This window comes from Ambystoma mexicanum, chromosome 13, assembly GCF_040938575.1.
Source record: "Ambystoma mexicanum isolate Mex_15411 chromosome 13, UKY_AmexF1_1, whole genome shotgun sequence".
Taxonomy (NCBI): Eukaryota; Metazoa; Chordata; class Amphibia; order Caudata; family Ambystomatidae; genus Ambystoma; species Ambystoma mexicanum.
Window position 1 is genome coordinate 221,991,384 of NC_090938.1, and position 15,787 is coordinate 222,007,170.

At 47.1% G+C, this 15,787-nt stretch overlaps 1 protein-coding gene across 3 annotated transcripts in view; it reads right to left on the reverse strand.

Moving 5' to 3' along the window:
* The window catches only part of PPFIA4 (PTPRF interacting protein alpha 4), a 3,167,227-nt gene that overhangs the window by 1,418,557 nt on the left and 1,732,883 nt on the right, over positions 1-15,787 (reverse strand). For all 3 annotated transcript variants that reach the window (XM_069633679.1, XM_069633678.1, XM_069633680.1), the window contains one exon: positions 9,797-9,890. In XM_069633679.1, coding sequence (XP_069489780.1) covers positions 9,797-9,890 — 94 coding nt within the window. The remainder of the gene's footprint in view (positions 1-9,796; positions 9,891-15,787) is intronic.

Consider the following 15,787-nt stretch of genomic DNA (forward strand, 5'->3'; position numbering starts at 1 on the left):
ACCCGAAAATCAGTAACATACCATTAGGTGAGTATATTAGAGCCAGACGTAATTGCCAGGATGATAGTAAATTTGAGACAAATGTTTGTTCCTACAACATCGCTTTAAGAACCGAGGGTACTCTCCAAAATGTGTCAAGTCAGCGTACAAGAGAACCAGATTGATGCGACAACTTGACACTCTACAACCAAAGTCTGACAGAACCACAGGAGGACCAACAGGGCCAAGATGTATAAATCAATACTGTAGAGATCACCAGCATATCCAGAAAATACTTACCAAACACTGTTACCTATTGAAACTAGATGAACATATTAAACAATATGTAGATGACAAGCCACACATGATCTTCAAGAAAGCTGGGACACTTAAGACAATGCTGAGTCCATCTATGTTACCAGATATCAGACAAGACAGCCAGTTGACCTGGCTACATAAGAATGTCAGTGGTTTCAGGAAATGTGGCATATGCACACAATGTAGATACGCACATGAACAAACAACTATATTTAAAGATACGAATGAGAAGATGTGGTTAGTCAAACAGGGGATTAATTGTAAAACGAAATTTGTCGTCTATGGTATCATTTGTGTTTGTAAAAAGATTTATATTGGGAGTACCAAGAGAGAGCTAAGAGTACGTATCCGAGAACACTTGGCTAAAATTGGTAGCCAGGACACTTCCCTGCCTTTAGCGGAGCATTGGCAGACCTGTCACCAATTTAATAACAAGTCTGAAATAAGGTTCATAGGTTTGAAGCATGTAACGCTTAACAAAAGACGAGGAGATAGACTCAAGGCCTTAAGGCAGTCTGAAGCGCGTATGATAGGCTTTTTCAACTCAACATTGACAGGCCTTAATAGTGATAAGGAAATGGTGTCATTCCTGTAGAGTAATCCATTAGTGACCTTTTACCCTACTTTATCATAATTCTTCCTTACTTATAGTTATGGAATGCACTTCTTCAGAGACCTATGAGTAAATTTGAGGTATGTGGGAGAAATGACTAATTCCATACACTTTACAATAGCAATAGAAGACCATTAAACATTGGATTACCCATGCACTACAGTATTTTAATATAAACACATGGAACTGATTGGGTATGGATCAGCACATTAATATGTGCCTTCACATTTAAGTGAAGTAACTTATGCCATATGAATAGACTGATTTAGATGTAGAAGATAAGTATACAGAGCATTTGATTAGCGTGGGCAAAGGAATTATGTAGTGTTTAAAAGTAGTATCATTCCCAATAACAATTATATGGACTGGCAATGAAGAATGAATTAGTGGAGAATTCATGTGTGCTCGGGTATGTTTCACCCGTGTGTCCACGTATATTGTAAACATGAATTGACTGTCATGAGTTATTTAAACGGAGTTGCTATCGACATCAAGACGTCTATTGTAATCGTAATGGAGTAAGTATTAGTAGTATCCATCTCATTATACTTATATGGATTGGCGATGATAAATTAATCATTGGAGAATTCGTGTGTGCTCGGGTTAACTATACCCGTATGTGCACGTATATTGGAAGCATTAATGGACCGTCTAAATGTATTGAAGCAGACTTGCTATAGATACTAAGACGTCCATTAGGATCGTGATAGAGCAATTAAGCATCCACTAAGACCTAATGAAAAAAAAATACTAACCGGGGAACAATGAAAATATATAACGATATGATATTATTTACATCCTCATTACATATCACAACGTGCATTAATTAAATGTTTTTAAACATAGCAATACATTTGACACTAGGATCGCTGTGGTAATGATGGAACCTCTGTAATGGCGGATGTTTTGACCAGTGAAATGCTGTCAGGTTGTACTGGCGTTACCAGGATAACGCGTGAGCACGTTGCCATGGTAGACGCACAACACAGTAGATTCTAAAATGGCGTCGGCTGCGATCGCTCGCGAACAGAAGACGCGTTGCTAACATGAACTAACAGGGTAAGCTCCCACTCTCTACACATTGGTGTATTGGATTACCTATGTACTTAATGGGATGAGCACTGAAGGCACAGTCTGATAGATGCAATTTGCCTTTACAACAAATCATGTATTACATTGAATTTAAACGCATGGATCTCACACTTAAAATGAGAGTCAGCAGTATCGCTTTCTCGCGTTTACCATTACCTTTTTGTCCACATTTATGGGATATTAATCTCATCACTTTGAGAATATCATCTTTTTTGACGGTCAATTTGTTTAGAGAACACTTAACAATCACGCTACAGGTTGTACAATTTATATTCATATATTGGACTAAAATTGGTTTTTAGCGTGCCCCCACTGCCTACTACATTCGGGTTGCTATTACCCTTATCTTTTTAACTCAACAATTGAGTGATTATATGTTTTCACCCTAATGGGATTATTACACGTGTTCTGTTGCAGAATATTGAATTGTGGAGATCGGTCCCAGTGATTTGGCATACTGAAAATATTCTTTATGGACTGTATCGTTTCAACTTTGGGTAAGCTAAAATCCCTCCAACAATTGTAGGGATGCTGTACTACAGATCCATTAATAATGGAACTAACAGATCTTTTTCTTTCTCTTTTTTGTGTTTTTTTGATTATTATTATTACTTGTATTTTTCGTGTGTTTATACAATGTTCTATTCTCTTGATACCTTGGAATCCCTCCCTTCACCAACCCTTCTTTCTCTGTCTTTTTTGTTTTTTATGAAACTACACAATATATGATGGTATCATGGCTGTTTGGAATCTTAACTTTTGATTTTCTATATGGAATGTGGTTGCTTACATTGATTGGGACTATGCTATGATTATTGTATGTACATGTGGCAGCCCATTTTTGGAAAAGGCTCGTAGAAAGCCAAAACACGTGTCAAGATGACCAACTGTTTCAAAAAATGTTGGTGATTTATTAAAGCAATAGTTACCATTATACACCGGCGCTGAGTCCTGGAATGTTCTCATTTTTACATTTAGTCGAATATACGATACGTTTTTTCTCTTCTGTCTTTTTGGGCCTTTCCTCCTGGAGGCACTGGGTAGGTAGATGGGTGATAATTGGCTGAGGCTAAATGGGGACAAGACAGCAGTCATGGTGGTGACCCCTCCTGCTGATTCTCTGTGGACTCCTGATTTCTGGCCTACCACTCTTGGCTTACTCCCTTCTCCTGTTCTTGTAGTGAGGGTTCTGGGAGTCAAATGTTGTGCTTCACTCTCTCTCTTGATGCTTAGGTTGCAGCTGTCTGCCAGGCCGGGCACTTTAAATTGAAGGTGTTACGAAAAGTTTTTCTCTTTATTCCTTCTTCTCTACATGCTCCTGTGGTTGCCTCTCTTGTGCTGATTTGAGTAGAATGTTTTAACTCGCTCTACTTGGTGCAACCACTTTACATTCTGCGACGACTTCAGCTGCTACAAAACTCTGCAGCTTGCATGGTTTCCCATGCTCATTTCTCTTATTCTTCTTCATTTCCCCGGTGTTACGCCAACTCCACTGGCTCCCCATTGAAAAACAAGTCCAATTTACATCTTTATGCTTGGTTCATCGGGACTTCTATGGACTTGGGGCCAAATATCTACAGCAGAAGTTTTGGTTGTATGTCCCTAGCCGGTTTCTGCGCTCTCAGTTCAATGAAGTCATTGCGATTCCGAGATCCGTCTCTCACGCTTTGGTGGTGACAATTTCTCCATTACTGGTCCCAAACTTTGGAACTTGCTCCCTGGAGGGTTATGGGGTATGGAGAATCATCTGACTTTTCACCAAGCCCTTACAACCTTCCTGTTTTCTGAAAATGTATTTTCTATAATATCGCCTGATAGTAAATATTGGTCTAGGACATTCGCATCGCACTGTAATATCGCATTGAATGAACCTGAAACAGGCTGACTACGCCGCCATTTTGAGTTGTCCACCATTTTGATCGCCTCCTGCTTTCTGTCCCATGTTTAGAACTCGTGTTTTCGGCTTCAACAGAGCAAGATGAACTTTGTGCTGCTTTATGATGTTAACTTAGATAAGAATGTTGAAGCTACTAAGGTGGATTTTTTATCCGGCACTGAAGAACCTTGAAGCAAAACAAAAGCTGTACTAATCAGTAATTTAGATGCCATCTGTCCCAAGAGTGCCTTCCCTGTTCAAACAGTAAAGTAGAATAATGAATAGCTGAACTAGGTCTTCCCCAGAAATCCTTGTTCTCTCTCCTTGGAACTAACTGACTTTAAGCTCAAAGAATAAATGGTAGACAAATATAAGCGAGTAAAATGAGGAAGGTTACCTTGTGTCTTGTATTTGGAAAACATGTGAATTGTTTGATGGAAAACAGCAAACTATAAAATGATGTTTAAATATTTAATTATGTAGTTAGGTCACAAACCCTAGGTTATGTATTATGTTAAGAGGGTCTGGACGATGTGTCCAAGGCTGTAAATAATTTGTATAAATATGTATACTTTTGGAATGTTCAGTAGTCTCTCATCTCACGGTGTCTGCTTGCACATATTGTGGGGTATTGAGAACCAAGTGGCCACTTGCTAATAAATACAATTGTAATTTTGACCTTGTGACTGGTGTTTTTCTATTACATGGTAGTAAGCCTTGATATTTTTAAACTTTCATATGGCGCCCGAATAGGGACCCTCAGGACGCTTGGACGAAGATGAGGCCACCGTACCGGGATTGGAGAGTGACGGGGTGCCCTGCAAAGTGAGATGCAATTCCTCCGCAGTACTGCACGCCCAATCCCTGGACAGTGGGCAGTGTTTAGAGGGCATCACGACGAGGGTCCCGATGTCGAGGCTTGTTTGATGAAAATGCCAGCCACGACGATTGATGTCCATTTGGACCTTTGTTGGTTGAAATCAGGTGAGTCGTGCCCCAATTCATAAAAGTCCTGATATTTGCTTGGTTCTAAGTGTTGTGTTTGCAAATACAAACGTCACAAGATAAGATTGTAATTTAACTATGCCTGGAAAATTGTCATCCTGCTTCACAGTATTTTTCAGCAGGGAATGACATTCTTTGAAACATGGCCAACCAGCACCACCCGAAGGGTCACCGGCTTATCAAATGTATTGTAAGTACGGCCTGGGAGCTATCGTATTTAATGCTATTTGGCACAGACAGACCAGACATGTTCCCGAGCTTCAGTGACCAGATCATGGTAGTTTTGAAATTGCCCGCCTAGAACCTGCAGCATTTGACGATGTTAGGGATTGGAGGAAGGAAGCTATGCAGAGACTCAAAAGTAGAGAAAAGCATGTGCATAGACACATAACGAATGCTGAGAAAGCAATGTTGCATGATCTGCAAAAACAGTCTGGAATTCATTAGAGGTATGCATAGGGCTTTACAACTAGAAATGCAAAAGATATATCCCTCTCAGGATTTGCATGCATCAGACAAGTTATTTAATACATTATTGAATGAGCGTAGAACTGATTCAACTGCACCGCCTCCTTATGTGCCTCCTCCCGTTCCTGTTCCTCTCCCTCCCGTTGTTGTTCCTCTTCCTGCACCTGCACGCGTCAGTTGCCATTCCCATAGTTCGGTCAGTACCAGCAGCAGTATTTCCTACGCCGCCTGCTGAATAAGATTTGTATGAACTCTCTTTGCCAGGTGGTTCTGCTCCACCTGTAGTGGTTGAAGGGGCGCGAGCCGATTCAAGAATAGTGACTTGTAGCACAATAACTAAAGACAGAATGAAAGAATTGCATACGTGGCCTGAGAAGTACATAGAAGAGGGTGATGAATCGGCTGCTTTGGTTGCGATTTATGACCAAGGGGGTATTCCTGAACAGAATATTTTGATAGAACGGATGGGAACGTATTTATTTGATACATGGAGTGATTTGACAGACATGAATGTCTCACAGGGGTTGCAGGACTTGAATATCCTTGCCCGTTCAAGGGACATTGCGGAAAAAGTATATGAGCATGTAACGAAGGTATTTGAGTTTAAAAGGCAGCTAGATTGGTTAAATAAAGATGTGATGGATGAAAATGGACGGCAGGCTTCATGTGTGCAGAAGCGATTTCTTCCTCCATTGAAACCAATGAGTGAAGAAATGTGCATTTGCAGAAGATACGCTCTTAGATGGATTTTGGATGTTTCAATTTCTCCCATTGAAGTGCATGATACGTTTAGTCAGTATGCTTCGGCAATGTAAAGGAAGGTGTTACAGCTGATGGTTGAGTATTTACAGGATGAATGTATGAAGAAAAAGGTATGTTGTCCCGCAGATTTGATGGTTATTTATAAAAGAGCATTCTCACCCGATACTGCATTGACTTCTTTGTCACTTGATTGGCCTTACTGCTTAAAAGAGGTTCAGATTTGCCTTCTTTACAACTGCCAATGAGAGAGGTTCCTCTGATATTTGTTCCAAAAGTAGAAATTTCTGCTGACGCCAGAGCAGGAACACCTGCCACCACTATTGCAGCACATTATATCTCACAGTGTGTCCATGTCCCATTTTCTAGACAGAAGGTGAATACCATTAAGCAATCAGTTCCAGACATTAGGAAGAATCCAGCAGGATTTTACAAAGAAATAGAATCATTTTTCCGTTTGTCAGTTTTTACATTTTAGGATCCTTCCTGCTGACTTATGGAAGCAAATTAGAACTGTAGATTATCAGGCAGTGATGGGTAATACATGGGATGCCTTTGTACAAGCAAATGGGGAAAGGAGAGTCGGCGAGAAACCGCAACAGGTGATATTGATTTCGCCAGATAGAATAGTGACTAAATTAAAAACTCTGGTACCTGAAAAGAGAATTATATGGGATAAGTTTACAGCTTGCCTGCAAGGGAAGTCAGAGGTTGCAACAGAGTATTTTAACAGATTGCAGCAAGTATTTGTGGATTTTAGTGGTCAAGATTTAAGTACGGAGCCAGGAAAGAGGTTGTTTGTTGCCAAGTTTGTGTGTGGATTGTTGCCTGAAATCCAATCACAGATTATGACTTCTGAGAGTGCATAGCAAGCAAAATCACAATCTGAACTGTTACATATGGCCCACTATTACAAAAACAGGGTTAATACAGAGAACAAACAGATGGAAAAGAAGAAGGGCGATTTGCAGACTATAGTGTTATTACAGCAAATAGCAAGAGGAACGAGAGGTGGGAATACACAGTCTAGAGGACAATTTACTCCACAGGGTGGTGCACAACTGGGTCCCATGCATATAAACCAATGTGCATGCTGTAGACAAGAGGGTCATTGGCGAGCACAATGCCTGTTCCATCAGCAGAGATCGAATAGCACCTAGGGGGGTCAGAGGGTGAGCTTACAGGAGCTCCCTTCATCATCTTCTCTCCTCTCCTCCCTGATCCTCCCATAACCTCCTTGGCCCACTATCATTCCTCTTTTCACCATCTAATTCTGCCTAGAGTAGACCTGGCCTGCTGCAACCTCCATGTCCTGCCTGCCTTTGGGACTACTCCCCACCTTCTCCTCAGTCCTGCCTTCACAACCTGATGCTCCTCCCATCATCTCTTCTATGTTGTTGTCACTTCCTAATGTATTAATTTGTTCCCTCTCTTTATATCATCATTTGTCACTACCCCCAAACAGAGTAATTCTCTTAAAGGTGCAGGCACTTCTAGAATGACGACACATGGTCTTGATGTTACATATTACACCTCTTCTTTACCACCTTCTCCACCGAAATGTTCCACCTAATCTATATCAAGTTTGTCACTTGCTATTATCACCTCCTCGGTACCGCTTATGGCTCCTGATCATATCACCGCTTCCTGCCTCCCATGTATTACCACCAAATCCTGATGACAAGCATCTTATCCTGATATTGACATCGCCTCCAACAGCCTTGACAGAGGCGTAGAAAGGGTTGGGCCTGAGCGGGCAAGGCCCACCCAAAATCTGTAAATGACCACTCAGCAGCACTGTGTGGGTATTTACAGGTATTCATGTAACTGCAGTGGGCCCAACTACAATAGCTTCAGGCGCCACTTGTTAGACAATCCTTGCTATGCCTCTGAGCCTTGATCTCATCCCTTCTTCAATCCCTTGGCTGTCACCCCTTCCTCCTGCTCTACATTGCTGCCACCTTAGCCTCCTGCATTTCACACGTCTTTGCTCTCGTCAACTCCTTCCAATCTCAAGCTGCCACCAAAATTGCAACTCCTGATCCTAACCCACATTGTCTGACTGGGGCCTGTGCTTTCATAGGGCTCCCCCTCTTCCCCCGAGGGGGGCTCCAGTAAGGGTCTTTTGGATTGGTTGCTTCTCCTTGGTTTACCTGGCCTCAGTTTCAGCATAGAGGGCAAGAACATGCCATCTCCTTGCCTAATTGGACCCTCCTCCTCTCTGCAGTACCCAGGTATCCAGTTCCCTCACTGTGTGAGTTAAGTGCTGAGAAAACTCTTGTAAGATATATACATTCTATGAAAGTTTAAAAAGTGTTGGTTGGCAGGGGATTTTCAAAACTATCATCCTATCACCCCCGGCAGAAAGCACTGAAGATGGGTGAATCTGTGGCTGTGAAAATGCTGTCTTTCAACATAGTATCAAGTGCAATGGTCGAAGTGGCTGGTAGCAGTTGGGAGCGGTGCTCCTCTATCTTTCTCTTTATTATGTCTCACTGTTTCCATACTTGCATTTTCAAAAGAAACCGTTCCAGAATGGTTTAGTTTTAAAATAAACGTGTAGGAAGAAGTTGAAACTTGCATTTCAGTGAGATGCCGCAAACTTTCCCTTAAACAGCAGGTGTGTTTGTTTGGGGGTTTTCATTGCACGGGGGAGAGGATGTGGTGAGGGGGTTTGTGGGCAGGTTAGCAGGGAGCATAGTTCCACTACTTCTTTTCGTACACTTCAACCACTGATCAAGTGCTAGTCTTTGGAGAACCCGTGGAGAAACCGATGGTCAGAATACTGCAAACCTGCAACATTGTATGAGACTCATGTGGCTCCCTAGAGCTCACAGTCTCACTGCGGCTTGGAATTGATGTTTCCAATGTCGGATACATTGAAACAGTAAATAAAAACACAGGTGGTGTCAGTTGAATGAAATTTACTTTGTTTAAAGGAAATTATTTGTTTTCCCTTGTTAGGATGTTGGGTCTCCTTAGAGAGAATCAGAATATCTCAGTTTGTTGGGATCTTGGTAATAGCTACTGCCTGGGCTGCATGATATGGGACCTGGAAGGGTAAAGGATACCCAAACTGTCCTGTACTGATCCAGTGAGGTGTGAGGAAGTGTCAAGGCTACCGAGGTTGTCCTGTCCTACTACAGAGGAGGGGGGGTCATCACACTGAGACAGGGACAAAGTGGCGTGACCAGGGGATCCGCCCTATAACGATCCCTGTCTACACAGTTACTCATTTGTTTTTCTACACATGCTCCTAAGTTGCACCCTTTCCAGTAGCTAGAACTAGGCATGGACTTCATCACAAAACACACTAAAGTCCTCACTTCACTCAATGAGTAAACATTTCAAGCACAAACATACACCACAACCAAGCCATAAATAAAGAAAACAAACCCATTTCAGTAAAATGATACCTCTGAATCTGAACTCCTACTTATTGTTGCTATCCCAAATATCCCTAGTCTGCATTGCATTCTTCTGTATATTACTCTATGCCTCAGAGCATTTTGGGTTTAAAGCCTCCTTTGCAACTCACCTGCTAGTTCATCAACAAAAATATAGAAAAATAAAATCAATGTTCCCATCTTGACTCAAGGCTGAGATCTGCAATCCCAACTGTGAAAGTCCAGTGATGAATTTTGGCAAGTCATTAAGAGGAAAAGGAGAATGACAGATCTACTCACTTCTTTTTGAGTCTCCGATCCTTCTCTGCTTGAGTACCCAATTTCCCGAGACCTACAGTTTCATGAATTGTGAATTCTGCGTCAGTCATAAAGGCTAAAAAAAAGAAATAAAACATACATTTGTATTACTTGGTAAGTTGTAGGAACACATGCTTTCAAAAGGAAAATTACACCCAATAAACAAGAAGTCGCGAAAACAGGTTTTGTACGGCTGACGTTTTACACACACAAGCACACAAGAAGGATTCCCCATCTCATTATTGATCTAAAAAGTAAAAATGTTCTCTTTTCTTCAGTGATGGAGGCACACTGCTTTGCACAAAGATTAAACTAGCACTTAAAAATAAACTATTATTTAAGCACTCTATCGTTAAATGTATATCTAAGTTACATACTTGTCAATGCTTATGATAGAGCTTCAGTGGCTTCAAAGGCCGTAATTCAAAGTAATTATGGCGATGCTGGGAAATATGAATTTCACCCAATTGGACTCCTAGATCAGCAATCTAATCAATCAGACCTTTTTAGTTTTGGCTATTAGGTGGCACTGGAAGCACTATTAAAATAAGAGCTTTAACATAAGAGCTTGAAATAGGGGCTTTGAATGAGGTTCTATAGTGCTTTTCAATGCAGATGACATACGAGGATGGATTTGTGTTGTTTGGCTATGTGTCTCACCCATTTAGGGGCCGATTCATGGAACAAACGTGCGCCGATAATCTTTGCGCAAGCAGGCGCAAGCGGAAAAAAACAGATTCATGGAAGTCCCTGCGCGTGTACACCCCGGGATGTACGCCAAACCCGTGCATGGCGCACAAGTCACTGCAACATCCCGAAAGGCGTGCGCGACGCGCACAGTGAAAGCGCACAACCTCGGCGCATACACCAGAAAGTGGGCGGGACACGGGGCATAACACGCGGAATGGGGAACAACGTGCGAAAATAAGGGCGTAACTGGGGATGTACTGCAGGGAAGCAGACGGAACGCCCACATGCACTCGAACCACATGTATTCATGGAATCGAATAGGGCAAAGCCACGGACAGTCAAAGACACGCACAAGCCGAAACACGTCCGCCACACCAAGGCAGGCGGTAGCGTCCCTGCGCATTACAAAAGTGGCAACATACAGCAATTGGGCCTGTGCGAGCGGGGCACGTGTATATCGGGGGTGCGCGGGAAGTTACACACGCGATTGAGCGGGGCACGTGTATATAGGGGGTGCACGGGAAGTAATACACGCGATTGAGCGGGCTACGTGTATTTCAGGGGTTCGCGTGGGAGCGGGCTATGTGTATTTCAGGGGTTCGCGTGAAGTTTTTCACGCGATCGGGCCTGGGGGAGCGGGCTACGTGTATATCAGGGGTGCGCGTGAAGTTTTTCACGCGATCGGGCCTGGGGGAGTGGGCTACGTGTATTTCAGGGGTTCGCGTGAACTTTTTCACGCGATCGGGCCTGGGGGAGCGGGCTACGTGTATTTCAGGGGTTCGCGTGAACTTTTTCACGCGATCGGGCCTGGGGGAGCGGGGTACCACTCACCGTCTGCCTTGCGTGTAGAAGAACGCGTAGCCAACACCCACTGTGAAGTAATAGCGTGTGAACCCCAACGGATGGAAAACACACGCACCGCACGAAAAGCACGTACAGAACAGTGTAAAGGCACGCGGGATCTCCAAGCCCTGCCAGGGAAACGCCCGTGCGCAAAACGTCACAGACGCGATTACGCTGTAAGGGCCTTTGGTCCAATGAAATCGCGTACGTGTGCTGACGCGCTTACGCGCTAAGGGCCTTTCCTCGATTTTCACGCTGACGTGCAGGATTTTCACATGCCAAATCACTCCGTATCAAGCTGGCCACGCGAAAACACACGGAAGACCACGCTCCTGCCCAGAAGGCCGAATTACTGCCCCCCAGTGCCCCGAGCAGCCTCCCACGTGCCATCTGCTGCTGCCTGCCTGCCTGCCTGCTGCTACCGTGCCCTGCCATTTGGTGCCTGCACATCAGCCATCTGCAGGGGTCCAGTTGCTGTGTCCACCCCTGCTGGAACAGAAGACTCCCGACTCGGATAACATCGCTCCACAGCCCAGCCCCAGGACCCAGTTGCCCACCCACTCCTGCCCCTGGGGTTGCCATGTCGGGCACATCCACATCTGGCACCAGTGGCAACCCCCGGCCAGAGGGGCAGAGGGGCACCAGCTTCACTGCCACCGAAGTTGGTGTCCTGGTGGAGCAAGTCCTGGGGCAGTATGATGCCGTCTTCGGATCGTCCCGCGCCAACAAGGAAGGACGGGAGAGGATCTGGACCGACTGTGTGGTTGTCATCAACGCGGAGGGGGTGGCAACCTGCACCATCCAGAAGGTCAAGAAGCGCTGGGAGGACTTGAGGTCCAGGACCCTCATAAAGGCCCGGCGCCTCGTGGAGGGGGGCCGGGGCCGCATGAGTTCCATCCAGATGAGGGTCCTGGAACGCGTACACCCAGCGCTCCACGCCCAGGTCCTTGAGAGGGAGACCCGTCTGGAGTTGAGCGGTAAGTGGCCAAGCATTGCTGTGTGAGACAGGGCATGTTGAAGTGTGCTGGTTTTCTGATACTTGCCTGTATGTGTGACATAGGCCATGTACGCATGTATGTGTGCAGGGACATCATGGTAATGCATGTGCGACCAGTAATGTGTGAACCGCACGGTTGTTGCATGTGTTTAAATGCGACATGGGGAGCCCTATGCAGATTGTACACATGAGAGCATGGCAGTCTCTGTTCCTGGACATGGGTGGGGGTGTGGGATGGGTGCTGATGCCAGGTACATATATGGTATCCATGTCTGTGTGCCTGACCTGCGTGTCTGTGACTTGTGAATGCCATGGGTGCATGACACATGTCTGTGACAATGTACAGATTCACTGATGCAGCCTAGTCATCCTTGTATCCACTGTGATTGGGGTGTACGGGGCCAGATGGATGTGACTGAGGTGAAGTGTGTGCATGTGATAGGCATGACCCATGATGCATGTGAGTTCCATTACATTGTATGTTTCGAGAGTCCATTGGACATGTATGGAAATGTCCATGGCATGCACCATGACTGTCACTGTGTGTGTTTTGCCTGGACTGACACATGTGTTGTGGAGGGACATGATGGAAGTGTACTTTGACAGTGGCACTCATCTGCTATTGCTTCCTGTCTAGGGGACCATTGTACAGTACCCTGATGCTTGTGTTCTATGTCTCCCTCTACGCAGCGGCTAGTGAAGAAGAGGGCGGAGACGGCGCTGTGGAGCAAGGCGGCAGGGATGCCCCCACGGCTGCAGCGGAAGGGGTGGGTGAGCCCCCACAGGGGCCTGCTACGGCGGAAGACGGTGAGGAGCCATCCAGGTTGGTGGTTTCCACAGAGGAGGAGGAGGCCGCCACTGAGGCGCACATGGGGCCTGGTGGGGGCATCCCTGCTGGTGCAAGTGGTGCAGTCCAGGGGCAGGGGCAGGAGGCAGCACAGGTCACCGTGGAGGGGCCTGTGCATGTCGCTGTCCCTGACCCTGTGGGTGCACCAGCAGGGATGCCCCGTCCCAGGCCCGTCCACAGGTAGAGGGGATGTCCATGTCATCTGACTCCCCTCCACCTGCGGACGAGGGGACCCCTGGCCGTATGGAGAAGGTCCTGATTGGGGTCGCGATGCGCACGGCTGTGATTCGTGATGCCGTGCGTGCTTCCCAGGAGGAGCACGCACGTCATCACTAAGAGCACCGTGCCGACGTGGCCCAATTAGGATCGTCCATGTTCGGGGGTTTCCTGCATGTGTCGGCCAATCTGGCCGCCCTCTCCTCCTCTGTGGAGACTATACGCCAGTCGTTCTCCTTGCCGTCTTCCGGCCCAGATGCCACCAGGGCCCCCTGTGTACCTGCCCTGACCAATGCAGCCAGCTCGGTGGGGATCCCATCCCTGCCACAGTCGGGAGTCAGAGGTCCAGCAGGGGTGGACACCACAGCAACTGTACCCCAGCAGATGGAGGATGTGCCGGCATCATCAGGCAGGGCACGTGCACAACGGCGTCGGTGGATTCCATCAGCCTGGATGCCGTCGTGCTGGCAGAGGCAGTGGCGTCGGAGGCAGCAGCGGAGTCAACGTGGGAGGCATCATGGCTCGGGGCCATCAACATCGGAGGGGCAGGCATCGGCCGGAGGGCAGGAGGACCCAGGACGGGAAGTGTCTTCCGTGTGGCAGTGGTTGGGCCAGCAGATAGGTGCGGAGCGGCGGCGGGCGGAAGAGGCGCGGCTCACAATGGTCAGGGCGGAGAACTCCATGCGGAGGGCCCTGAGGCGGGCCGAGTGCCTCGAGGCAATCCGCAGGGGGTTGGAGGAGGAGACGGAGTCGTTCCTGCGGACCCTCGGGGCCATGGAACAGGACCGCCTCCAGGACATCGAACAGGAGTTCGATGATGCCCTGGCCCGGAACAGCACGGAGTGAGCCGCTGGACTTGCCCGCCGCCTTTGTATATAGTTATATAGTTAGTGTTAGGTTTCCTTTATTTATTTATTTTATTTGGTTGCGATTGGACAATGCGCCACATTTTTGTATGTAGTTCAGTTTTTAGTTAGTTGTCATAGTTAGGTTTCATTTGGTTGGGCTCATGGACCCGGGATTATCTTGTAAATAGTTCTTCAATGGATTTGTCTATTTTTTGGATTTTTTTCATCGCCATGGAGCAATGGTTTTTGTTTATCATTTACACTTGGATTACTTTTCTGACTGTGACTTTGGACACCATTTTTTTGGATTGTGCTGTGTGTTTTTGACTTTTTTCATGGACATTCTTCTTCTTTTGGTTGTTTTGCTTTGTGGTTTTTCTCATTTCATTTCCATTCAAGTTGATTTTAAATACATTTTTATTTTCATCCTTCAATGTGTCGTATCATCTCATTGCTTTCATGCATGTCATGTTGGGTGTCTTAACATTCACTTGCAGCCATTGTGTGTGACAGACATGTGTTCATTTGCATTATTTACATTGGGTGTGTAACATGTCATTGCCTTTGATATGTGGGTGGATGTGATAGTTGGTTGGGCCTTTTTGCAGGGGAGGATGGCCATTACGGACATGATTGGGGATTGGTGGGACCCAGGTGCAGGGGGGCATGGATGGGACATGGGTGGGGGCCTGCTGGCAGGTGCCCCACAGTGCTGGGGGGTGGTGGGGTGGGGAACATGAGTTGGATATGGGTGGGGGCCTGCTGGCAGGTGCCCCACAGTGCTGGGGGGTGGGGGTGGTGGGAGACATGAGTTGGACATGGGTGGGGGCCTGCTGGCAGGTGCCCCACAGTGCTGGGGGGTGGGGGTGGTGGGAGACATGAGTTGGATATGGATGGGGGCCTGCTGGCAGGTGCCCCACAGTGCTGAGGAGTGGGGGGGTGGGGAACATGAGTTGGACATGGGTGGGGGCCTGCTGGCAGGTGCCCCACAGTGCTGGGGGGTGGGGCACATGAGTTGGACATGGGTGGGGGCCTGCTGGCAGGTGCCCCACAGTGCTGGGGGGCGGGGGGGGGTGGGGAACATGAGTTGGACATGGGTGGGGGCCTGCTGGCAGGTGCCTCACAGTGCTGGGGGGTGGGGGTGGTGGGGAACATGAGTTGGACATGGGTGGGGGCCTGCTGGCAGGTGCCCCACAGTGCTGGGGGTGGGGGTGGTGGGAGACATGAGTTGGACATGGGTGGGGGCTGCTGGCAGGTGCCCCACAGTACTGGGGGTGGGGGTGCTGGGAGACATGGGTGGGGGCCTGGTGGAGGCTGCCCCTGGTGGCTGGGGGGTGGGGGTGGTGGGAGACATGGGTGGGGGCCTGGTGGTGGGTGCCCCTGCACTGCTGAGGGGTGGGGGTGGTGGGAGACATGGGTGGGGGCCTGGTGGTGGGTGCCCCTGCACTGCTGGGGGGTGGGGGTGCTGGGAGACATGGGTGGGGGCCTGGTGGAGGCTGCCCCTGGTGGCTGGGGGTGGTGGGAGACATGGG